The sequence below is a fragment of the Channa argus genome, chromosome 9 (assembly GCF_033026475.1).
Source record: "Channa argus isolate prfri chromosome 9, Channa argus male v1.0, whole genome shotgun sequence".
Taxonomy (NCBI): Eukaryota; Metazoa; Chordata; class Actinopteri; order Anabantiformes; family Channidae; genus Channa; species Channa argus.
In genome coordinates, this window is record NC_090205.1 from 5,357,522 (window position 1) to 5,384,811 (window position 27,290).

The 27,290-nt window shown below is 35.9% G+C and overlaps 3 protein-coding genes across 3 annotated transcripts; all 3 read right to left on the reverse strand.

The window, feature by feature from the left end:
• Positions 1–469: 469 nt before the first annotated feature.
• Positions 470–2,151, reverse strand: LOC137132973 (olfactory receptor 6C6-like). Its single transcript, XM_067516016.1, has 5 exons — positions 2,145–2,151; positions 1,977–2,027; positions 974–1,047; positions 869–879; positions 470–611 (listed from the first exon to the last, which is right to left on the reverse strand). The coding sequence occupies exons 1-5, from the start codon at positions 2,149–2,151 to the stop codon at positions 470–472; spliced, it is 285 nt and encodes a 94-aa protein (XP_067372117.1).
• Positions 2,152–14,425: 12,274 nt separating this feature from the next.
• LOC137132976 (olfactory receptor 6C1-like) lies at positions 14,426–17,942 on the reverse strand. Its single transcript, XM_067516019.1, has 2 exons — positions 17,235–17,942; positions 14,426–14,557 (listed from the first exon to the last, which is right to left on the reverse strand). The coding sequence occupies exons 1-2, from the start codon at positions 17,940–17,942 to the stop codon at positions 14,426–14,428; spliced, it is 840 nt and encodes a 279-aa protein (XP_067372120.1).
• A 7,332-nt stretch (positions 17,943–25,274) lies between these two features.
• LOC137132977 (olfactory receptor 11A1-like) lies at positions 25,275–26,062 on the reverse strand. The gene is made up of 2 exons (XM_067516021.1): positions 25,544–26,062; positions 25,275–25,286 (listed from the first exon to the last, which is right to left on the reverse strand). The coding sequence occupies exons 1-2, from the start codon at positions 26,060–26,062 to the stop codon at positions 25,275–25,277; spliced, it is 531 nt and encodes a 176-aa protein (XP_067372122.1).
• Positions 26,063–27,290: the final 1,228 nt, after the last annotated feature.

A 27,290-nucleotide genomic window follows, 5' to 3' on the forward strand; every position in this document is an offset into this window, starting at 1 on the left:
TCAAATAATCATATTTGGTCATCATAGCATTGCTAAAGCGACAAATGTAAGATTTTGCACAGTACTGTGGGAAATTTACGTTAAAAATCACGTTGCTCTTTTAATCTTTGATTTGCTTTTAGTTTAAATTTCACCAGTGTTTAAAACTGGCTTCATAATTGAGAAAAACTAAAACTATCATTTCCACAAACAACCTAGAAGCTACGATCAGGGACATCTCACAGCCAATATCTCATGATCATTGATCTCAAGAGCATTGTTCATTTACAGTCATGTCAGCTGAACTACAAAGCCTTGAGGCAACATATAAGTGGTTATTATAACGTATTTAATTCATAATTATAGCTTCAAATATAAAGCACAAATTTAATGAAACACTACTATGTATTTCTTTATACCGTATATTTTTTAAATCAAATTAAGAAATTAGTTAATTTCACAGCATGAAAAACTACAGTATTTTTATTAACTAAAACCTTTTAAAAGCTTGTCTAATTTTTGACAACTTAAGACCATATATTAGTGGATTTAGCAGAGGTTGGATGAGAAATGCATATGTTGATAAAATAACTCGCAGTTCAAGTGGAACAAACGTCATATCAAATCTTTGACTTATAATGTTATAAAAGCTTGCAAAAACAAAACTCATGATTGATACCAAATGTGGGGTGCAGGTATCAAAAGCCTTTGTTTTTGTCTCTTTGGAAGCTTTTAAACACACAGACAAAATCTTTACATATGTGAATGAAATAAAAATAAGAGGAGCAGTAACAATCAGAACTAGACCAAAAACCACATCATTAACATACGACAATACACTGGTTGGTGAACAAGAAAGTTCAAGTACAAGATGATATACACAACAAACTTTGTCAATAACTGTCCCACAAAATCTAAGACGAATAGTAAAAGACAACAAAACTCCAACCTGTACAAAAGAAACTATCCAGATAACAAGTATGACAATTTGTACTCTCCTTGTAGTAATAATGGAGTTGTAATGTAAAGGTTTACAAATACAGACATATCTGTCATATGCCATTATTGCTAAAGTTTTAAATTCTACATCTACATATGTTTGAATGTTAAATATTTGAATGAAGCAGAAAAAGAGAGAAATGTCATGAGTCTCTGTTAAGATTTTTACCATCAAACAGGGCAACAAAGCTGTGCTGCCGTATATGTCATTAACAAACAAACTGCACAGGAACAGATACATGGGCTCATGGAGGTTTTGTTTCAGATATATAATGACAATAAGAGCTGTGTTGGCAAAAATGACTGATACATATAATATCAGTGCCAGTATGAAATACAGGTACTTTAAGTTTCCTGTGTCACCATACATAGTTAATACAAAAGACACAATCTCTGACGAGTTTTCCATAATCAAACTTTAAGCAAAAGTGGCTGATGAATATAGAAATTACTGAAAAACAACTTTGAAAATGCAATATTATTTCTATACTTAAACATTTATAGGAGCATGTACTGAGAAACATGAACTGTATAAAACATTTCAAACAGTATTGAAGTTGTAAGTAGTGAATTATGCCTCAGATTTGATGTGATATTCATAATCATAATAAAGGATTTACTCTGTCCCTCCCTACTAAGGCCATCAGATCCAGCTGCTGAGCTTTATACTCCTCTTCCTGCAGGTAAACACACGTCAAACAGGTCAAGTAACCAACGAATCAGAATCTTATAATTTGCATTAACTGTCAATTAGCTCGTCTCATTTAAGGACTTCATCTGGGTGATGCGGTGCAAAATTAGTTGTTCTATACAATTAAGAAATTACAAAAATCCTGAAACAAAAAGCTCCTAAATATAAATAACAGATTTCAGTATTTACATTTATAAGAGCTGTGATAATACCAATGATTTTAGCATAGAACAGGGGAGTCCAAACTGTGGCTCGTGGGCCAACTGTGGGCCAAATAAAATGTATTTCCGAGGTATTGACGCAGTACAGAGGAGCTGCTTAATCTGAGGAACCACAACAATGGGTGATTTTTGAAGCCCTGTCAGATAGAATTAACAAGATTAACAACACAAATTAACAAGCTGTGTGGAGTTACAACAGAAAGAAAGAAAACAACAGACCACTTTAGGGACCTGGCACTTTTAGTTGATCTTACTGATCATCTTAACGCCCTGAACAAGAACCTTTAAAGCAAAGACCAGCAACAATAACAAGATGTGATGTTGGCCGTTCATTATTTAGGCTTAATTAACTATCAAGCACAGTTGGTGTTGATAACTTTACTAAACTAAAGGTGAGGTGATATACTTTGCCTACTGAGTGGCAAAGCCCTTCATCAGCCCTTTTTCTGTATGTGGCCTTCAGTGACAAAAGTTTGGACACCCCTGGCATAGAAAAGAGATGTTGAATTGTACTATTGAATTGTGAATAATTGTGATCTTAACAATTTATTCTGGCTCTCAGTGGGTTTCCTGGCTTCACTGGGCCTAACATTGATGAGGCTGAATAAATCATAAATTGAATTTGCAGCTCGCTAATGTATCTGTGGGTTTTCAATCCAATTATATCATAAAAGAGACACAGTTATTAATTATAGGTAAAATCCTCTCCTCACATATTGCCCATGGTTGGACCCATAAATGAACCATACATTTTTTACTCCTTTTTTTCTTTCAAATCTTTGTAATCTTTTGTAAATCTTAAGTTTTTTGCCCTGTCCTGCTTCTCAAAGTAGCAGTTTCTTAGCTGCTGTCATTCCACAGAGGCCATTCCTGATCAAGCTTCTTTGGACTTTGGAAGGAGCAAATGGGAATCCAGACATCTCTGCTAGATGATGAGCAAGGTCCTTGTTGGACTTCCTGTGGTCTCTCTCTCAGAAATTCTGAAAAATATTTTTTAGCAGATTTTAGGTTTTTTTATTTTTTTATTTTATTCGTATTTTTATCCCAACAGAGTTCAAGACATGCTAAATCCAAAGGCAGGACATACTAAATACTTTTACATGTTCTTGATTCTTCTTTTTTTTTTTTACATATTTCCTATATTGTCTACTTTATTTTCTAGTGGTTTTCTATAACAAGATTGATAAATATATATATTTGGTCATCATAGCATTGCTAAAACAACAAATGTAAGATTTTGCACCATACTGTGCAAAATTAAGTTAAAAATCACGTTGTTCTTTTAATCTTTGATTTGCTTTTAGTTTAAATTTCACCAGTGTTTAAAACTGGCTTTATAATCGAGAAAAACACTCACACTTGACAAAGATAAAGGTAAAGCTGAAACTATCATTTCCACAAACAACCTAGAAGTTACGATCAGGGACATCTCACAGCCAATATCCTGAGCACAGATGGATAAATTACAGAGCATTGTTCATTTACAGTCATGTCAGCTGAACTACAAAGACTTGAGGCAACATATAAGTGGTTATTATAACATATTCAATTCATAATTATAGCTTCAAAAATAAAGCACAAATTTACTACTATGTATTTCTTTAAACAATATATTTTCAAATCAAACTAGAAAATTTGTTACTTTCACACCATGAAAAACTACAGTATTTTTATTAACTAAAATTTTTTCAAAGCCTGTCTAATTTTTGACAACTTAAGACCATATATTATAGGATTTAGCAGAGGTTGTATGAGAAATGTATATGTTGATAAAATAACTTGCAGTTCAAGTGGAACAAATGTCATATCAAATCTTTGAGTTATAATGTTATAAAAACATGCCAAAACTAAACTCATGATTGAAACCAAATGTGGGGTGCAGGTATCAAAAGCCTTTGTTTTTGTCTCTTTGGAAGCTTTTAAACACACAGACAAAATCTTTACATATGTGAATAAAATAAAAAAAAGAGGACCTGCAACAATAAAAACAAGGCCAAAAACAACATCATTAACATACGACAATACACTGGTTGGTGAACAAGAAAGTTGAAGTACAAGATGATATATACAACACACTTTGTCAATAACTGTCCCACAAAATCTAAGACGAATAGTAAAAGACAACAAAACTCCAATCTGTACAAAAGACACTATCCAGATAACAAGTATGACAATTTGTACTCTCCTTGTAGTAATAATGGAGTTGTAATGTAAAGGTGTACAAATACATACATATCTGTCATATGCCATTATTGTTAAAGTTTTAAATTCAACATCTATGTATGTCTGAATGTTAAATATTTGAATGAAGCAGAAAAAGAGAGAAATGTCATGAGTCTCTGATAAGATTTGTACCATCAAACAGGGCAACAAAGCTGTGCTGCCGTATATGTCATTAACAAACAAACTGCACAGGAACAGATACATGGGCTCATGGAGGTTTTGTTTCAGATATATAATGACAATAAGAGCTGTGTTGGCAAAAATGACTGATACATATAATATCAGTGTCAGTATGAAATACAGGTACTTTAAGTTTCCTATGTCACCATACATAGTTAATACAAAAGACACAATCTCTGACGAGTTTTCCATAATCAAACTTTAAGCAAAAGTAACTGATGATTATAGAAATTACTGAAAAACAACTTTGAAAATGCAATAATTTCTCTATACTTAAACATTTTATAGGAGCATGTATTGCGAAACATGAACAGTAGAAAACATTTCAAACAGTACTGAAGTTGTAAGTAGTGAATTATGCCTCAGATTTGATTTGATATTCATAATCATAATAGAGGATTTACTCTGCCCCTCCCTACTAAGGCCATCAGATCCAGCTGCTGAGCTTTATACTCCTCTTCCTGCAGGTAAACACACGTCACACAGGTCAAGTAACCAACGAATCAGAATCATATCATTTGCATTAACTGTCATTTAGCTCGTCTCATTGAAGGACTTCATCTGGGTGATGTGGTGCAAAATTTGTTGTTTTATACAATTAAGAAATTAAAAAATCCTGAAAGAAAAAGCTCCTAAATATAAATGACTAGAGATGTGCACTCTGCTAACAAATGGATGTGTCTATACTAAATGTATATGCTAAATGCAGAATTTAGTATTTACATTTATCACAGGTGTGACAAAACCAAGGATTTTAGCATAGAACAGGGGAGTCCAAACTGTGACTTGTGGGCCAACTGTGGCTCCAAAAATATAATAGAATATGGCCCAGACATGAAGCACGCCTTGACTTTAGTGTACTTCTCAGTTTAACACCAGGTGAAGCTACTGTCTTGACGTATTTATTAAATTTATTTGCGAGGCATTGACGTATTTTGGAAGAGCTGCTTAATCTGAGGAACCACAACAATGGGTGAGGATTAATGAAGCCCTCTCAGTTACAACAGATGGGGCTCCAGCCATGAGAAGCCAGTGCAAAGGAATGAACTCCACCTCTTCCCCTCTACCTCCACTCTCTTGCACCTGTCATACTAACGCTTTTCGCTGTGTTGAGCTCGAAGTACACCAGTCCTCTGTGTTGTGTAAGATCAAGTCTGATGTGGTTCTAACACCGAAGCTTCAGCGTAGGAAATGAGAAAGACGCAGAGGTACAACAGAATTAGGAAACATCCATTTAATCCTCGTTTCCATCCTTTATCCTTTCAAATGTTTGTTCACTTTGCAAAAAATGGACTTGCTACACTCCAGATGCTGATTGTAAAGGGCCTTTAGGGACATCTGTATCATTGCCCTGTCAGAAACACGGCATTAGGAGGTGCAACAAAATCAAAGTAGTAGCTACTTAGTGCTAGCTAAGTATCCCTGTGCTCCGCTCTTCATTCTGGGGGATTTTATAAACTCCATACAAGGACACAGTAGAAAATGAGTTCTCAAACATGCACACAAAAGCATTTAAGAAAGTACATACATTAATAGGATGTGACTCCAAAACCACCAAACATGCAATAACAGACTCAGCACTATTTGTGTGAGAACTCAATGCATTTCGTGCTTCTTCTGACAATATGGACTATTCAGCTGAATGTGAAAAGCTCCTGAGAGCCCTTCCTCCACCAGACCCTGATGAACCGCCCTCATTCACTGTGGAAGGTGTAAGCTAAGCTAAGTAGGTGCTATTTTTGATTCACTTTTTAGCAAAGCTTATCTCACTGCTCCCATACCCTCCATCTGGAAAATGGATTACATAATCCCTGTCCCCAAGAAGCCACGGCCCGCTGAATTCAACCAGTACCGACCTGTTGCCCTCACATCCATAATTATGAAATGCCTGGAGAAGCTGTTGCTGAACACCATCATTCCAGCTGTCAACCCACAATTGGACCCACTCCAATTTGCCTATAAGGTGATAGAGGGGATGCTATAGCCTCTCTGCTGCACCTCCTTCTTTAGCACCTGGACTCTCCGGGCCACTTTGCCAGGATACTCTTCATGGACTTCAGTTCTGCCTTTAATTCCATCCAGAGGCACCTTATCATCCAGAAGTTGTATCACCTCAATATCCTCACCCAGCTGATTTATCTGACAGACAATTTCTTCATCAACTGGCAGAAAGTAGTAAGGCTAGGCTCAACCATATCTCCTACTCTTACCATCAACACAGGAGCACCGCAGGGCTGTGTGCTAAGTCCTTTTCTGTACACAGTCCACATCCATGACAGCATCAGCCCATCACCCAGCACAAAGTACTTAAAATGGTCCGATGACACAGCCCTTTTCACCTCATTCGAAGACAATAACTCCGTCTTGGACTACCACACCATTGTCACGCACTTCACTAAGTTGAGTTAGGATAATCACCTTAAACCTCAATGTCAGCAAGACAATAGAGCTAATACCCAACCTTCAACACAGCACCGCATTGTCATTCACAACCAAACTGTAGAAAAAGTAGATAGTTTCAAATACCTGGGAGTAGCATTAGATAACACACTCCTTATTGATCAGCACACCATGGACATTGACAAAAGAAGCCACCAAAGACTGTTAATCATCCGTAAAATTAAAAGACTTCATGCTCCTCATTTACTGCTGTTGCTTTATCAAAGTTATTGGATTGTTCCATCTGTTTTGTGAACATGCTCTCAGAACAAACTCACAAAGGTGACCAGTATTGCTGCACAAATACTTGATCTTCCCACACCCAACCTCACTGAATTACATGATTAGGTCATCTCAAGCATTGGTTATTTCAATACAACTCTCTGCTCTGACGGTTTCTTTTCTTTAGATCAGAAATTGACAAGTTTTTGAAAGACCTCTTCCAGCGGCTGATCTTCATGCTAAAAAGAGTGTCTGCAAAAATGTGTCTGCAATCACAGCTCTCGTGAGAGAATTCAGTCTCACAAGATTTTTCTATCATAGAGAAAGAAATCCAACTCTTCTCGACACCTTTTCTAGTGGATGCAGAGGAAGTGGAAGAGAGTCTGCAATTAGAACGTATCGAAATCCCGTGTGATAATTGATCACATCAGCTTCTCTCGGTGCCCGACTTCTACCAGAACTTGCTCAACATACATGAGCAAATATTTTCTCTTTTAAACAGCGAGACAGACATCTCTGTGATGTTCTTTGCATCTCAACCACCAAGTTTACTCCCGACCTTCCAGCTATCTTTCAGTCCAAAGCACAGCATCATTGCTCCCACTGAGGTCCTTTTTCTGTGTGTGGCCCTCAGTGATAAAAGCTTGGACACCCCTGGCATAGAACATAGATGCTGAATTGTAGTTTACATGTGATCTTAACAATTTATTCTGGGTCTCAGTGGGTTTCCTGGCTGGGCCTAACATTCATGACCCTGAATAAATCATAAAGTGAATTTTCAGCTGGCTAATTTATCTGAGTTTTCAATCCAATGATGCCCTTAAAAGAGGCATAGTTATTATTTATACGTGAAAAGATCAGAAACATGAGTAGAACAAGAAGAATTACAAGCACTACTACCTTTTCCCAAATATTCCATCTCGTTCAAAATCTTCTTCTTGCATACTGTCCATGATTAGAACCATAAATTAACTACACATTTTTATTACTCTTTTTCTCTGAATTCTTTGTAATCTTTTGCAAATCTTAACCTTTTTATCCTGTCCCGTTTTTCTTAGAGTAGCAGTATATATTGTCTAGTTTATTTTCTAGTTGTATTTTAATAACAAGATTGTGAAATAAATATATTTGGTCATCATAGCATTACTAAAACAACAAATGTAAGATTTTGCACAATACTGTGCAAAATTAAGTTAAAACTCACGTTGCTCTTTTAATCTTTGAATTGCTTTTAATTTAAGTTTCACCAGTGTTTAAAACTGGCTTCATAATTGAAAAAAACACTCACACTTGACAAAGACCAAGGTAAAGCTAAAATTATCATTTCCACAAACAACATAGAAGCTACAATCAGGGACATCTCACAGCCAATATCCTGAGCAAAGATCGATAAATTACAGAGCATTGTTCATTTACAGTCATGTCAGCTGAACTCCAAAGACTTGAGGCAACATATAAGTGGTTATTATAACAGATTCAATTCATAAATATAGCTTCAAATATAAAGCACAAATTTACTACTATGTATTACTTTAAACAATATATTTTCAAATCAAATTAAAAAATTTGTTACTTTCACACCATAAAAACTACAGTATTTTTTCTTAACTAAAACCTTTTAAAAGCTTCTCTAATTTTTGACAACTTAAGACCATATATTATAGGATTTAGCAGAGGTTGGATGAGAAATGGATATGTTAATAAAATAACTCGCAGTTCAAGTGGAATAAATGTCATATCAAATCTTTGACTGATCAGGGTATAGAAACATGCAAAAACAAAACTCATGATTGAAATCAAATGTGGGGTGCAGGTATCAAAAGCCTTTGTTTTTGTCTCTTTGGAAGCTTTTAAACACACAGACAAAATCTTTACATATGTGAATGAAATAAAAACAAGAGGAGCAGTAACAACGAAAACAAGACCAAAAATCACATCATTAACATACGACAATAATTTGGTTGGTGAACAAGAAAGTTGAAGTACAAGATGATTTTCACAACCCAGTTTGTCAATAACTGTCCCACAAAATCTAAGACGAATAGTAAAAGACAACAAAACTCCAACCTCTACAAAAGAACCTATCCAGATAACAAGTATGACAATTTGTACTCTCCTTGTAGTAATAACGTTGTTGTAATGTAAAGGTTTACAAATACAGACATATCTGTCATATGCCATTATTGTTAAAGATCGAAATTCAACATCTACATATGTCTGAATGTTAAATATTTGAATGAAGCAGAAAAAGAGAGAAATGTCATGAGTCTCTGATAAGATTTGTACCATCAAACAGGGCAACAAAGCTGTGCTGCCGTATATGTCATTAACAAACAAACTGCACAGGAACAGATACATGGGCTCATGGAGGTTTTGTTTCAGATATATAATGACAATAAGAGCTGTGTTGGCAAAAATGACTGATACATATAATATCAGTGCCAGTATGAAATACAGGTACTTTAAGTTTCCTATGTCACCATACATAGTTAATACAAAAGACACAATCTCTGATGAGTTTTCCATAATCAAACTTAAAGCATAAGTGACTGATGACTATTGAAATGACTGAAAATCACTATATTTAAACATTTTATGAGAGCTTGTATTGAACAATTTAAAACATTTATAACAGTATTAGGGTTTCCAGTAAGTAGTGAATTATGCCACACATTTGATGCTTAGTCATTATAGGAATATACTCTGCCCCTCCCTATTAAAGCAAGCAGAAGCAGCTGCTGAGCTTTATACCCCTCTTCCTGCAAGTAATCACTCATGACAAACAGGTCAAGTAACCAATGAGTCAGAATCCTATAATTTTGGGAAATTTAGGTTTGAGGAATTTGTCTTGGTGAAGTTGTGCAAAATTAGTTGTTATATATAACTTGGATATGATTTGGAAAAGTATACACCTGTTTATATAAGGTCCCACAGTTAACATTGCATGTAAGAGCACAAACCAAGCCATGAAGTCCAAGTAAGTGTCTGTAGACCTCTGAGACAGGATTGTATCAAGGCACAGATTTGGATTCAGGATTGTAGGTCCCACTGAGCACAGTGGCCTCCATCATCCCTAAATGGAAGAAGCTTAGAACCACCAGGACTCTTCCTAGAGTGGCCAGCCAAACTGAACGATCAAGAGAGTGAAAGGCCTTCATCAGGGATGTAACCAAGGAACCGATAGTCAATCTGAAAGATCTCCAGCATTTCTCTGTGGAGAGAGGAGAACCTTCTCGAAGAACAGCCACCTCTGCAGCACTCCACTAATCAGGTCTGTATGGTGGAGTGGCCAGACGGAAATCACTTCTCAGTAAAAGGCACATGGCAGCCGACCTGACGGATTCTCAGACCATGGGAAACAAAGTTCTCTGGTATGATGAAACAAAGATTGAACACCTTGGCCTGAATGCCAAGTGTGATGTCTTGAGGAAATCAGGCACCGTGTGGCCAAAACCATCCCTACAGTGAAGCATGGTGGTGGCAGTATCATGTTGTGGGGATGTTATTCAGTGGCAGGAAGTGGGAGACTAGTCAGGATCGCGGGGAAGATGAATGCAGAGATGTACAGAGACATCCTTGATGAAAACCTGTTCCAAAGCACTCTGGACCTCAGACTGGGGCAACGGTTCATCTCTCAACAGGACAACAAGATAACAAAGGAGTTGCTATGGGACAACTCTGTGACTGTCCTTGAGTGGCCCAGCCAGAGCCCAGACTTGAACCTGACCGAACATATCTGGAGATATATGAAAATGACTGTGCATCAACGCTCCCCATCCAAACTGATGGAGCTTGAGAGGTACTGCAAAGAACAACGGGAGAAACTGCCCAAAATAGGTGTGTAGCACCTTGTAGCATCATACTCAAAAAGACTTGAGGCTGTAATTGGTGCTAAAGGTGCTTCAACAAAGTATTAAGCAAAGGCCATGAATACTTACTACATGTGATTTTTTTAAATTTTTTTGTTTTTTTTTAAAATAAATTTGGAAACATTTCAAACAAACTTCTTTCACATTGTCTTTATCGGATATTATTTGTCGAATTTTAAGAAACATAATGAATTTAATCCATTTCGAAATAAGGCTGTAAAATAACAAAATGTGGAAAAAGTTAAGTGCTGGGATACTTTCTGGATGCACTGTAAATGTACATGAAAAGAACAACAAAAAACCAATAAATGATATTAATCTGTTTATTGCCAAATACATTTTCACACACAATGAATTTGTCCCGATGATGTGACTTAAAATTAATAAACAAATGAAAAATGACATAAATAAGAATTATAAAGTAAAGCACGAGAGTTCTAAAAGTAAAAAAGATATAACATTTAAGAGGAGACTTTAGATGTCTCCTTTTTTTCGCACTGACCACTGTGTTGAGATGTAAAAAGACTACATTAATTAACTATCCAGATAATGGTTGTAAGCCTCAAGACAGAAGTCATTTGCTGAAGTTATCTTGAATAAAATAATGAGTCAAGGTTACTTAATTGGATGATCATAATTCAAAACACATTCAATGGATTATTGAAAAAACGCCCAAACATTTTAATTATAACTGATCCTACAATTATCTTTGTAGGATTTGTGGGAAGACACACTGATGAGATTCAGTATTTGATATAAAAGTAAATTCCTTAGAGCATTTGTGAGTGTGAGTTCTTTCTTTGCACAGAGAGAAAAAAATCACATCACAGTTGTTGTACTAATATGTACACAATCATAGCAGTTACAAACAAAACTTGGAATTTCTGGAACATATGAAGAGTCATTAAGAAAATCTAAAACTGGATATCCTGAGCAAAGATGAAAAAAAATACAAGGTGTTGTTTAAAATACAGCCATTTCAACTATACCAAAAACCCTAAATATGAGTTATTTCCAATCTACAGGCTACAGAACAATTTTCCAAATCTTGGTAGAAATACAGTAAAATAGCTAGATATACTAAGTACATATTGCATGTGAAAAATAACTAAAATACAGCCTAAAATAAACCAAATACATCTTATGTATTGATGTTTTTCTGTTTGTATTAATGAACCGAATATTTGAACAAAATTGGGACAATATCATTAGCTAAGAATTAAAAGACCACTAGCAACATAAAATACAGCCATAAAGATTTTACAGAACATTCAAGGGGTTAGTATTACTGTGTAAACATGAGACGTTTACATTTAGAATTCTACAGAAAAAAATTTCCACCTACAACATCAGATAATCATATCGTAAAATTGTGGTTAAAGTTCTGTTTTTATCAACACAGCTTTTTCAAAGCTTGTCTAATTTTGGACAACTTGAGACCATATATCAGTGGATTTAGAATAGGCTGTATGAGAAATGCATACATGGATAAAATAACTCGCAACTCAAGTGGAACAAACGCTATATCAAATCTTTGACTGATGAGGTTGTAAAAACAGGAAAAAACAAAACTCATGATTGAAATCAAATGTGGGGTGCAAGTATCAAAAGCCTTTGTTTTTGTCTCTTTGGAAGCTTTTAAACACACAGATAAAATCTTTACATATGTGAATATAATAAAAACAAGAGGAGCAGTAACAATGAAAACGAGGCCAAAAACCACATCATTAATATATGACAATAATAAGTTTGGTGAACAAGAAAGTTCAACTACAAAATGGTGTCCACAGCAAACTTTGTTGATAACAGTGCCACAAAACTTTAAAATAACAGTGAAAGACAGTATCACTCCAACTTCTGCAAAAGAAACTATCCAGAAAACAAGTACGACAATTTGTACTCTCCTTGTAGTAATAATGGAGTTGTAATGTAAAGGTTTACAAATACAGACATATCTGTCATATGCCATTATTGTTAAAGTTCGAAATTCTAAAGCTATGTATGTCTGAATGTTAAATATTTGAATGAAGCAGAAAAAGAGAGAAATGTCATGAGTCTCTGATAAGATTTGTACCATCAAACAGGGCAACAAAGCTGTGCTGCCGTATATTTCATTAACAAACAAACTACACAGGAACAGATACATGGGCTCATGGAGGTTTTGTTTCAGATATATAATGACAATAAGAGCTGTGTTGGCAAAAATGACTGATACATATAATATCAGTGCCAGTATGAAATACAGGTACTTTAAGTTTCCTGTGTCACCATACATAGTTAATACAAAAGACACAATCTCTGTTGAGTTTTCCATAATCCAACCTTTTTTTTAAAATAATTAAAAATAACAGTTAAAACAAAAAAGAATATTGAAAAAGAAACAATAAAACATTGAAAATCTATGATACTAACACAGGTACGAGGAAATACAGTAATGAAAACAGATATGAGTTATTTGACACTGTTGTAGTATCAGCGTGAACATACACTCCTCCCTCCTCCCCACTAAGACAAACTAATGTAGCTGCTGAGCTTTATACTGCAAGCAGGCAAATACACATGACACACGTGTCAAAAGACCCTATTAAACAGTGGAAAGGGAAAGAGCAAGGGTCGGAATCAGGAGTTGTCCATCTAATAAAAAGGTTACGACTGCGTTGTAGTCAAGTGATGGAAATGTCATCAACACGGTAGTTCGCTCACTGGAAATTCTCCAACAATTCAGGAAAGAGCAGTGTGCTACACACATGATATGAATATTGCACTTTCCACAGTGTCAAACTCGGACATTTGTGTTCACACGTACACTTCCTCCTAACAAAGTCAGTATAATGTCAGAATTAGAGGCTCTCTGAAAGGCAGATACGGTATAGACAGGATAGACAGGAGTGACTCTAAGGTCAATGTTTCAAACATCCAATAACGTTCATCCACAGTTACAATAAATAAGGCACTTCCGTATAATCAGTTATTTTGTCCAGTATACATTGGTGAAATTCAGTCAGCTAAATTAAATATCCAAATCCAGAGAATGACCTAGAGTGAAGAGGCAGGCCATGCCCTGAAAATGAAGGTGAGGCGGTAGGTAGGTAGCAAACAGGCGACAGTGGGCAGGTCAGGAGCAGATCGAGTTGTTTGGGCAAGCAACCTTGCTTTACCTCCTAATGCGTCAAAAATTGTGCCGCTTTGTACATCCTTTGGGGTATCATACTGACACTGCAGGTACACTTTTAAAAACTTTGAAGTTTTCTTAAGTAACTTAAGTAGTAGGGGAGAGTGTAGCCAGACAACACAGGATGGTGGTGAGAAAGATGAAGAGGACTAAGGCAGAGCAGAGGATGAAGTGGTGGAAGTTGAAAAAAGAAAAATGTTGTGTAGTTTTCAGTGAGAAGTAGAAACGGGTTCTGGGTGATCAGGAGATGCTTCCATATTCAAGTCAGTTCAATTCAACTTTATTTATATAGCACCAATTCACAACAAAGTTTATAAAGATTATAAAGATGTATAGATAGAACCCAACAGTTCCCCCTGGAACAATCCCTAGGCAACAGTGGAGAGGAAAAAACTCCCTTTAACGGAAGAAACCTCCTGCAGAACCAGGCTCAGGGTGGACTGCCATCTGCCTTGACCGGTTGGGGTGAGTGGAAAGTGAACAGAGAAAAGAACAAGGGCAACATCAAAGCATTGGGCAGGTTGGAAGGACCAGTAGCTGCACACTGGAAGACACACGGCTTCTAAGCCAGGGACAGACATAGAGGGACAGAGAGAGGGAGACAGAGAAGGAGAAAGACAACTACGAGAGAAAACAAATAGAGTTAATATCATACAGTCGTGACAATTGTGTGGTGAGAGGAGAGGAGATAAGGACAAGAAGAGGGGGGTCCCCCAGCAGTCTAAGCCTATAGCAGCATAACTATAATAAACTATAAGCTTTATTAAAGAGGAAGGTTTTAAGCCTAGACTTAAAAGTAGAGAGGGTGTCTGCTTCCCCAATCAGAAATGAGGGCTGGTTCCACAGGAGAGGAGCTTGATAGCTAAAGGCTCTGCTTCCCATTCTACCTTTAGAAATTCTGGGAACCATAAGTAGGCCTGCATTCTGAAAACAAAGTGGTCTACTGGGATGATATGGTGCTATGAGGTCCTCTATATACAATGGGAAAAAATGTGGGACATCCAGGCCTTTATGTCCTGTAGGCTTGAAGCTTGATTAACTGATTATTTTCATCTGGTCCCATAGATAAATATAGCTAGGAAACATCAGCATAGCAGTGGAAATTTATGGAGTGTTTTCTAATTGTGTTGCCTAAAAGAGACATATATAAAGTAAAAAGTTTTGGTCCTAACACAGAGCCTTGTGGAACTCCATAGCTAACCTTTGTGTGCATGGAGGATTCATCAGTAATATGAACAAATTGAAAAACAGATATATAAGATTTAAACCAACCTAGTGCAGTTCCTATAATACCAATTTCATGTTCCAGTCTATGTAATAAAATATTGTGATAAATGGTATCAAATGCAGCACTAAGATATAACAGAACAAGTATAGAGATGAGTCCAGTATCTGAGGCCATGAGAAGATCGTTGGTGACTTTTACCAGTGCTGTTTCTGTACTATGATGAACTCTAAATCCTGACTGAAAGTCTTCATACAAATTATTCCTATAAATTGATCACATAATTGTTTTGCAACTACTTTTTCAATTATTTTAGAAATAAAGGGGAGATTAGCTATTGGTCTGTAATTGGCTAAAACACCTGGGTCAAGACAGGGTTTTTTTAAGTAGTGGTTTAATTACAGCTACCTTATAGGCCTGTGGTACATAGCCTGTTTCTAAAGATAGATTGATGATATCTAATACGAACATATCTATTAAGGGTAAAGCTTCCTTGAGCAGCTTAGTTGGAATAGGGTCTAGCAGACAGGTTGTTGGTTTAGATGAGGTAATAATTGAAGCTAGCTCAGAGAGATCTATGGGTAAAAAGCAGTCTCAGAGGGATTGGGGCCTTATCGATGACTCTAGCACTGCTGTACATGAAGATCTACCTGTAATATTTGGGGGGAGGATCTGGTGAATTCTTTCTCTAATAGCTACAATTTTATTCATAAAGAAAGTCATGAAGTCATTGCTGCTCAGAGTTAAGGGAAAACTAGGCTCAACAGAACTATGGCTCTTAGTCAGCCTGGCTACAGTGCTGAACAGAAACCGGGGGTTGTTCTTGTTTTCTTCTATTAATGATGAATAATATGTTGTTCTGGCATCACAGAGAGATTTTTTGTACATTTTTAAACAGTTTTTCCAGGCTAAGTTAGATTCTTCTAAATACAAAGCCCTCAATAACCAGCCCCCCCCCATACATGAACTATCTTCTACAGAAACCACTGCCTTCAATCCTCTAATTCAAAGCACCCTACCTTGGGTGATAGAGCCTTTGCCTTTGACCCCACCCTCTGGAACTCTCTCCCTCTACATATTTGATTCCCAGACTCTCAACAAATCTGAAAAAAACAGTTAAAAACTCATCTTTTTAACAAAGCCTACCATTCCCAGTAACCACCGCCTTGTTTTCCTTATCTGTGTACATTGTATGTATTGTATGTAACTATTGTAAAGCATCTTTGTGTCCCGAAAAGCGCTATATAAATTTGATGTATTATTTCAGAGATGCAAAATCCAAGGGAATATACTAAATACTTTAACCCATTTATTATATTATCTTGTTTTTTGATTTTGTGCACATATTTCCTATATATTATATACAGCATTTCATAAACAACTAATTGAAGCTTTTGCAAAGAACAGTGCAAATCATGATGCTTCATAATTGAGAAGAACACTTACACGAAAATCCATCATCATTGATCATTTGGACAAACAACCAAGAATCTACAATTAGGCACATCTCAAGGCCAATGTCCCGAGGAAAGATTGAAAAACTACATACTATTATTAAGTGAGGGTCATGTCAGTTGAACTACAAAACATTGAAACAACATACAGGAGGTTATTGTACAATATTCAATTATTAAATACACAGAAAAATAAAACAAAATTTTAAAACCAATATATAAATATAAATTCAAACAAATTGCACGTGAAGAATTACGGGGACTTTTGAAATTCTTTATGTAAACAAAGGCACATTATATATGTATTTCTTTATACAGTGTATTATTTGTATCAAACTATGGAAATTAGAAACTTCCACAGTGTTATTATGTTACAATCTTGTTCTCAGCTAGAACGTTTTCAAAGCTTTTCTAATATTTGACAATTTAAGACCATATATCAGTGGATTTAGAAGAGGTTGAATAAGATATGCATATGTTAATATAATAACATGCAGCTCATTTGGAATAAATGTCATATAAAATCTTTGAGTGATCAGGTTATAAAAACAGGAAAAGACAAAACTTATGATTGTAATCAAATGTGGGGTGCAGGTATCAAAAGCCTTTGTTTTTGTCTCTTTGGAAGCTGTTAAACACACAGACAAAATCTTTACATATGTGAATGAAATAAAAACAAGAGGAGCAGTAACACCGAAAACAAGACCAAAAACCACATCATTAACATACGACAAAACACTGGTTGGTGAACAAGAAAGTTGAAGTACAAGATGATTTACACAACCCAGTTTGTCAATAACTGTCCCACAAAATCTAAGACGAATAGTAAAAGACAACAAAACTCCAACCTGTACAAAAGAAACTATCCAGATGACAAGTATGACAATTTGTACTCTCCTTGTAGTAATAATGGAGTTGTAATGTAAAGGTTTACAAATACATACATATCTGTCATATGCCATTATTGCTAAAGTTCGAAATTCTATATCTACATATGTCTGAATGTTAAATATTTGTATGAAGCAGAAAAAGAAAGAAATGTCATGAGTCTCTGATAAGATTTGTACCATCAAACAGGGCAACAAAGCTGTGCTGCCGTATATGTCATTAACAAACAAACTGCACAGGAACAGATACATGGGCTCATGGAGGTTTTGTTTCAGATATATAATGACAATAAGAGCTGTGTTGGCAAAAATGACTGATACATATAATATCAGTGTCAGTATGAAATACAGGTACTTTAAGTTTCCTATGTCACCATACATAGTTAATACAAAAGACACAATCTCTGACGAGTTTTCCATTATTTCACTTTGAGATAATGTCACAGAATATAAAAAATATATATTTGTTAGAAGTTGTTGTATACTGATAGTAAATCCAAGCCTAAATTTTGGTAACAATAAAACCTTGAAAAGCTATGGTACTGAGATAAGTAGGAAGAAGTATATACTGTAGGTATTTAATGAAGCCAGAGATTTGTTAGTTGATACTTAGTTGTAATATGAGTATGGACATGGACAGTTCTCCCTCCTCCCCACAAAGACAAACTACTCTAGCTGCTGAGGTTTATACTCCAACTCGGCAAATACACGTGACACACGTGTCAAGGAGCCAGAAATAGCTGGGTAACATTTTAGTAATCACTAGGTTAGAATTGGTAATATTTTATTGATGAGAAGCGAATTGTGGTAATATTATAGTAATTGCTAAAGTAAAAACCAGTTAGAAGTAGTATATGGTAATAATTTGGACACTAAACACAAAGAGCTGCAGTAATTACCTGTCCACAAATATCATACAATCTATGTAATAAGTATGAAAAAGAGCTAAAAAGGAAGCCAACGGAAGGGGCCGGGATTATAGCCTGTACTACAACCATGAGTTAAAGTGGCTTCACTTTGTGCCAGCTGTCATGTCTTTATGTCATTAGAGATATTACCAACAACTAAAGGGAGACTGGTAGTTTTGCAATTTACAAGTGATTCATGGTTACTACACATAAACTACCGTGGGGGTCTCTAGGTAAAATCACGCTTGTTCCTGGTGTTTAGAATTGTTACAGGTGTGTTGTTTGGCCACTTAGTAACTTGATTTATTCAGTACTTATACCACCTATAGCAGGGTTATTAACTTAATATTTACCGTTAAATTACTTTATTCGTTATTACTATGTAAAATAAACCTGGTATATTCAATTAAATTCAATTCAACTTTATTTATATAGCGCCAATTCACAACAAAGTCATCTCAGGGCACTTTACAGAATAAAGTCAAGATTATAAGATATATAAAGAGAACCCAACAATTGCCCCTGGAGCAAGCCATAGGCAAAAGTGGAGAGGAAAAACTCCCTTTAACGGAAGAAACCTCCAGCAGAACCAGGCTCAGGGTGGACGGCCATCTGCCTCGACCGGTTGGGGTGAGTGGAAAGGGGAGAGAGAAAAGAACAGAGCAACAAAAAGCAACAACAAAACATCGGGCAGATTGGTAGGACCAGTAGCTGCACGCTGAAAGACACACAGCTTCAAAGCCGGGGGACACCTGCAGAAAGGGACAGAGAGAAGGGGACAGAGGAGGACAAAGACAACTACGGGAGAGAACACACAGAGTTAATGACATACAGTGGTGACAATTGCGGGATGAGAGGAGAGGAGAGATGGTCAAGAGGAGGAAAGGAGCTCAGTGCATTGGGGGGTGGGTCCCCCAGCAGTCTAAGCCTATGGCAGCATAACTATAACTAACTATATGCTTTATTAAAAAGGAAGGTTTTAAGCCTAGACTCAAAAGTAGAGAGGGTGTCTGCTTCCCGAATCTGAACTGGGAGCTGGTTCCACAAGAGAGGAGCTTGATAGCTAAAGGCTCTGCCTCCCATTCTACCTTTGGAAATTCTGGGAACCACAAGTAGGCCTGCATTCTGAGAGCGAAGTGGTCTACTGTTACTACTGAAATATTACCCTCTGTTACTATGTTATTACTGAGATAATACCTCCATTACCATGTTAATACTGAGATATTACCCCATTATTTCCACAATATTACTGTTATTACCCTGTGAATACTAGGCTTAAAGTAAAGTGCTATTCTTGTAGTTTGATCCCAGCTTACTCGGAGCGATGAATGTCCAATTTGTAACTTATGCCACAACCTATTCATTTTAATTGTTTATTTTTTCAATATTTTTATAGTTAGTTATGTCTTTAGTATAGTTTGACTTCTTAAACACACAATGCAATAAAATCGATATTAAGTTGTTTGATGTTGTTTTTATGTTAATTTTGGACAATTTTGGCAGTCCTCCAGGTGTGGACCCAGCCAACCACCAAGGGCCACCTGGTGCTGATCCCAAGCCCAGACAAAATGGGAGGGCTTCAGCAGGAAGGGCATCTGGTGTAAAAACTCGTGCCAAAATCAACATGGGGAACACATTCCGCTTTGGCTTCCTTAGATCAAACTCTTTTAGTAGTTACCTGCTAGTATTTTGACAAAATAGCTTTGAATGAGATACTATGAGAGCAGAGGTTATGGAAAGTTCAACATGTTGACGGCAGACACGTGAACTGTGGTTGTAGACAGCCAGTGGAAAAAGACCCCTGCTCGCGCACACTGCTCTGCTGCCACATGTCGATGCAACTCAGAAAAACAGTTCTAATTAAAGCAGTGTCATTCATAAAATACAGATCCTCATAAAATGTGGTTTGATTTTTTTCACAAGAAGTAAAGTACAGGAGTTATGTACTGTAAATATCCATGCGATGCTGTTGCAAACTGTGTCAGTGTCAGTGTTTACAGAAATATATCCTGCTCTTATTATGTGCTCAGATCCCTCTATTCCCACAGATGGTTCATGTCTGTGGTCGTGACCCTGCTCAAACAATGTTGCTTCCAGTTCATTAATTTCATACTGTTCCAGCCCCACGCTGCACACAGTGTAAGAAAAATCAGGAGGTGGTCATAAATACATTCAATTTTAAAAGGATGAAAATATGACATAAATTATTGGTCCTTATTCGTTTTGCTGTGCCTTGTTCTGCACGTTCTGCCTGTGGGCAGATGATGTTATTGAGTCAGCAGTTTATTATTTAAAGTGGTTTTATGTTGAAGCCTGGAAATCTAGAGAAACATTTGCTTTTTTACATCTACTTTTTCTAAATCCCTCTAAGGCTGAGACCAAGACCCACTGACCACTAACTATCTTTTGTGTGGGACCATGATGAAGACAAGAACATTTCATCCTGAACATAAGTTTCTCATAAAGACTGTACAATAGAAGTAAAAAGATTCATGTTGCTACTGTATTCTTTGTTTGCTCTGGGGTTTATTTCACCAGTGCTTCACGCTAGCTTCCCTAACTGAACAAAACATTTATACTTTATATATAGGGAGAGATAAAATAAGTTAGTGTTAAGACAATATCATCTGCACAAAGATGAGCTAGGAAATATACATTTGTGGAAAATATAGAATGAGAAATTCAGACCATCGCTGGAACAATATCCCGAGCAACAAACAACAAATTAAAGCTGAACGATAAACAACATAGATGTAATTAGTAGATATATCAGATTATCTTCCAAAGAATATTAAGTATAATTTGCATGTAAAAATTAAGTATCTTTTTATTAAGACAGCTTTTTAAAAGCTTGTCTAATTTTTGACAACTTGAGACCATATATCAGTGGATTTAGAATAGGTTGTATGAGAAAAGCATACATGGATAAAATAATACGTAGTTCAAGTGGAATAAACGTCATATTAAATCTTTGACTGATGAGGTTATAAAAACATGAAAAGACAAAACTCATAATTGAAAGCAAATGTGGGGTGCAGGTATCAAAAGCCTTTGTTTTTGTCTCTTTGGAAGCTTTTAAACACACAGACAAAATCTTTACATATGTCAGTGAAATAAAAACAAGAGGAGCAGCAACACCGAAAACAAGGCCAGACACTACATCATTAAGATATGACAGTATTGTTTGTGGTGAGCAAGAAAGTGCCACTACAAGATGATTTCCACAACAAACTTTGTTAACAACAGTCCCACAAAACTTTAAACGAATGGTGAAGGACAGTAAAACTCCAATCTGTACAAAAGAAACTATCCAGATGACAAGTACGACAATTTGTACTCTCCTTGTAGTAATAATGGAGTTGTAATGTAAAGGTTTACAAATACAGACATATCTGTCATATGCCATTATTGTTAAAGTTCGAAATTCAACATCTACATATGTCTGAATGTTAAATATTTGAATGAAGCAGAAAAAGAGAGAAATGTCATGAGTCTCTGATAAGATTTGTACCATCAAACAGGGCAACAAAGCTGTGCTGCCGTATATGTCATTAACAAACAAACTGCACAGGAACAGATACATGGGCTCATGGAGGTTTTGTTTCAGATATATAATGACAATAAGAGCTGTGTTGGCAAAAATGACTGATACATATAATATCAGTGCCAGTATGAAATACAGGTACTTTAAGTTTCCTGTGTCACCATACATAGTTAATACAAAAGACACAATCTCTGATGAGTTTTCCATAATCAAACCTTTTTGAAAATAACTAAAAATAACAGTTAAAACAAAAAAGAATATTGAAAAAGAAACAATAAAACATTGAAAATCTATGATACTAAGACAGATACGAAGAAATACAGTAATGAAAACAGAGATGAGTTAGTTGATACTGTTGTCGTATCAGTGTGAACATACACTCCTCCCTCTTCCCCACTAAGACAAACTATTGTAGCTGCTGAGCTTTATACCCCAAGCAGGCAAATACACATGACACACATGTAAAAAGAGCCTATTAGAGCCCATGTCCTATGTCACCATACATAGTCATTGCAAAAGACGCAATCTCTGATAAGTTTTCCATCATAAAACTTTAAAGCTACTTGGCTGCAAAACTTAAAAATGACTGAGAAATAGAAGCTAAAACATAATATATTCGGTACTAGTTGGTCTGCAGTAAAACAATAATGGGAACCTGCATTTAGATGCATAAAAAATGCAAAAGCTCTGTAATCTGAGGTGCTAACATGGGTAGTGGGTAGTAATATATACCAGAGATTAGTTAACAGTCTGTGGTAATATGAGTTTCTACCCCCTCCCCCCTACTAAGACAAACAGATCCAGCCTCTGAGCTTTATACTCCACATCCTGCTGACAAACACGTGATAAGTACAGCAAAGAACTAATCTATCAGAATAAAAATATAGTTTATTCAGATATTCACATACATAGAATTTGCTCTGGTGGTGCCTGCCTATGCAAGCACCGTTTCAAATATCTCACGGATATGAATTCAGTTAAATGATTGATTTTACCAAAGAATCCATGTCTTCTACTCGACAGCCTTATTTCTACATTATTTTAATAACTGTTTGTGGTATAAGACTCAGAAACAAATGTTTGTCAAGATCCAAGTATGAGGAATTCTGTGTATTTCAAACCACTGTACTGTAGCCCTGTTATGGTTTATCCACCTGACCTTCACTACTGTACAAAGTACACAGTATACAATTCAATATAGTTCTGTCTTTTTACAGTGTGTTTGAACTGTTTTACCTTATGCACCTCATCGATTTTTTGCGAATTGTCTCGTCTAGAATTTTGTAAATGGCCGCCACAACACAGAAATTATTTTTCCAGATCAATAAGAAATTAAAATCTAATGAAATTGATTCAGAATGTTTTTAAAGGGGCCCGTTTCCACAAATCCGTAAGGGGGTTTACAAACTCTGGGCCTATAATTACTAGGCAAATTCCACTTAGTTGCTAGAATTAACTACGACAATTGTATTACAAAGTGGGTTATTAAATGGCAACTAAATAAACAATAGAATACTTAGTAAATACTAAGTTTGTAGCCAATATCCTATTAACTAGAAATGAAACCTTGATGTCTCATTGCTAATGTATTTTAGCGCTGATGTACTATCAGTCGAATATACAGAGTCCACAAGCGGTAGCTCCAACTCCCTTATTAGCATTGTGTCCCAATGTACTGCCAAGGTTTGCTGCAGTAAGCTCCAAAAAAGGGATGGTCCTCAGCTTTAGGGGGGAACTCTTGCCTTTCTCAACACAAAGGCACTGTGAACTTGATTGCTGCCGTTTCGCTGGACTATGTTACTGTCCCATAGGCCTCCTTGCTAGCATCTGCAAAATGATGCAGTTGAGCAGATACAGTCTGACCAAAGTTTTCTGGCTTGAAACATTTGTCAATTCCAAAGTCTCTTAACCGCTCTAGGCTTTGTACCCAATGGAACCACATTTGGGCAAGATGTCTGACACAGTCTCATCCCATCCCAATCTCATCCTGCAAAGCTCTTCCATAATTTTCCTGTTTGATACATACTCAGTAGACTTTTTCATTTGAGGCCCCCAAAAAGAGTAAGTGAGTTAATCATGGATCGATAAGAGACTAGTTAGTGATCACTCAGCTGTATGTGTCACTTTACTCGAGGCTACACCAGAGATGGGGACTCCCAACATTTCTTTAACCTAAAATCTGCAATTAGAAGTTAGAAGAACAGATGGGGAGATTTATTCAGATGATGCAGTTACTGATACTGCTGCACCAAAACAGGCATCTCTGAACCATGTCTGTGTTGAAGCATTATTACTTTCTTGATTTAATTATGTAGAACAAAACAAATTCTATAGCTAATTAAAATTATATCATACAGCAGTTAATGCTCAAAAGTAGAAAAATTACACTCTCTGGCCGCTTTATTAGTCAGACCTTGCTAATACCATGTCGGACCTCTGTTTACCTTCCTTAATTCATTGTGGCATGAATTCAACAAGGCTCTAGAAATTTTATCATAGCTTTTAGTCCATATTGACAAAATGATCAAAAGTTTTACAATTTTAAACCTCATAAAACACAAAAAACAAGTGTGTTCTTGTTTTCAAAATTGACTTTTGCTACTTGTCAATATTAATTATTGTGTGAGACATTCATATTTTTGAGACGCTGTCAGAACATCCCTTGATGTATTGTCTTTACATCAAAATGCTTTAGTCTTATTTAACATTAAAATACTTTGCGGCTTGTTTTTCAGAGTCAAAGTCTTTTAAGCAATGATCTGCTTTAATTAAAAAAAATATATATATAGTCTGTTTTCCTATAAATTAATATTTCATATCGCAGTAGTGTTTGCAGGCCATTTTGGTAACAAGTGCGCCACTGTTGCTGCATACATCTTTAAAGTTTGGGTTGCATTCTTTTGGTCTATTAGTAATTAGTAACATCTTAAAACCAGAACAATCCTGAAATGTCACCTGGACTATAAAGCCTTTAAAGACATTAACAGAGTCCGTTTCTAAGCCGTGCAAGAAATAAACCAAGATGACGAGGAATATTAAGTATTAATTGTATGTGGAAAATAACTAAACTATTGCAACAATAACTTAAATAAACCAGATTTATTTATAATAATATTATATAATGTTTTTTAACACAACTTTTTCAAAGCTTGTCTAATTTTTGACAACTGAAGACCATATATCAGTGGATTTAGCAGAGGCTGTATGAGAAATGCATATGTTAATAAAATAACTCGCAGTTCAAGTGGAATAAATGTTATATCAAATCTTGGACTGATCAGGTTATAAAAACAAGAAAAGACAAAACTTATGATTGAAAGCAAATGTGGGGTGCAGGTATCAAAAGCCTTTGTTTTTGTCTCTTTGGAAGCTGTTAAACACACAGACAAAATCTTTACATATGTGAATGAAATAAAAACAAGAGGAGCAGTAACACCGAAAACAAGACCAAAAACCACATCATTAAAATATGACAACATTCTGACTGGTGAACAAGAAAGTTCAAGTACAAGATGATATATACAACACACTTTGTCAATAACTGTCCCACAAAATCTAAGACGAATAGTAAAAGACAACAAAACTCCAATCTGTACAAAAGAAACTATCCAGATAACAAGTATGACAATTTGTACTCTCCTTGTAGTAATAATGGAGTTGTAATGTAAAGGTTTACAAATACATACATATCTGTCATATGCCATTATTGCTAAAGTTTTAAATTCTACATCTACATATGTTTGAATGTTAAATATTTGAATGAAGCAGAAAAAAAGAGAAATGTCATGAGTCTCTGATAAGATTTGTACCATCAAACAGGGCAACAAAGCTGTGCTGCCGTATATGTCATTAACAAACAAACTGCACAGGAACAGATACATGGGCTCATGGAGGTTTTGTTTCAGATATATAATGACAATAAGAGCTGTGTTGGCAAATATGACTGATACATATAATATCAGTGCCAGTATGAAATACAGGTACTTTAAGTTTCCTATGTCACCATACATAGTTAATACAAAAGACACAATCTCTGATGAGTTTTCCATCATCAAACTTTGAGAATGTGTCACAGAATATTTTGAAAATGACTAAAACATAAAATATTTAGTAGAGGTTGTTCTAGACTTAAACATTGTATAGGCACCACTTTTTATAAGCAACAATACAAAACCTTAAGTAGGTAGGTAGCAAATTATTCCAAAGATTAGTTGATAGTTGCACAGTACTTCTCTCTTCTCTACTAAGACAAACCGAAGCTACTTCTGAGCTTTATACTGAACTTTCTGTCGCACACATGACAAGCACAGCAACCAACCAATGAATCAACTTCAGAAATATGTTCATCATCAAATAGATTTTTACAAACAAGCAGAGGCTAAACATTCTGGGTTCCACACCCAAACTGGAAAACTCAAAAACCACTATTATTTGTTATCGTGTACCGTCCTCCAGTCCCTTATTCAGAGTTTTTGATTGAATTTTCTGATTTTATATCTGATTTAGTGCTTAGTACAGATAAAGTCATTATAGTGGGTGACTTTAACATTCATGTAGATGCTGACAGTAACTGCCTGAGCACTGCGTTTAATTCATTATTAGATTCAATTGGTTTTTCCCAAAATGTAAATAAACCCACTCACTGTTTTAGTCACATGTTAGACCCTTGTCCTTACGTATGGAATTGAAGCGGATAATTTAACCATATTTCCTCACAACTCTCTTCTGTCTGACCATTTTTTAATAACATTTGAATTTACAATAACAGACTATATAGCAGTTAGGGAAAAATTCCACTATAGCAGATGCTTAAGTGAAAAAGCTGTCAACAAATTTAAAGAAATTATTTCTTCATCATTTGCTTCACCATATGTTAATACAAAGGAAAGTAGTCTCCTTAATGTTACTCATGCACAAGTAGATTATCTTGTTGACAATTCTGCAGCTTCACTACGTACAATACTCGATAGTCTTGCCCCTCTGAAAAAGGAAGGCAGTAAATCAGCAGAGGCGATCTCCATGGTATAGTGCACAAACACGCAACTTAAAACAGGAAACACGAAAGTTAGAAAGGAAGTGGCGTTCCAGAAAGTTAGAAGAATCTCATTTAGCCTGGAAAAATAGTTTAAAAATGTACAAAAAAGCTCTCAGTGATGCCAGAACAGCATATTATTCATCATTAATAGAAGAAAACAAGAACAACCCCCGGTTTCTGTTCAGCACTGTAGCCAGGCTGACTAAGAGCCATAGTTCTGTTGAGCCTACTATTCCCTTAAC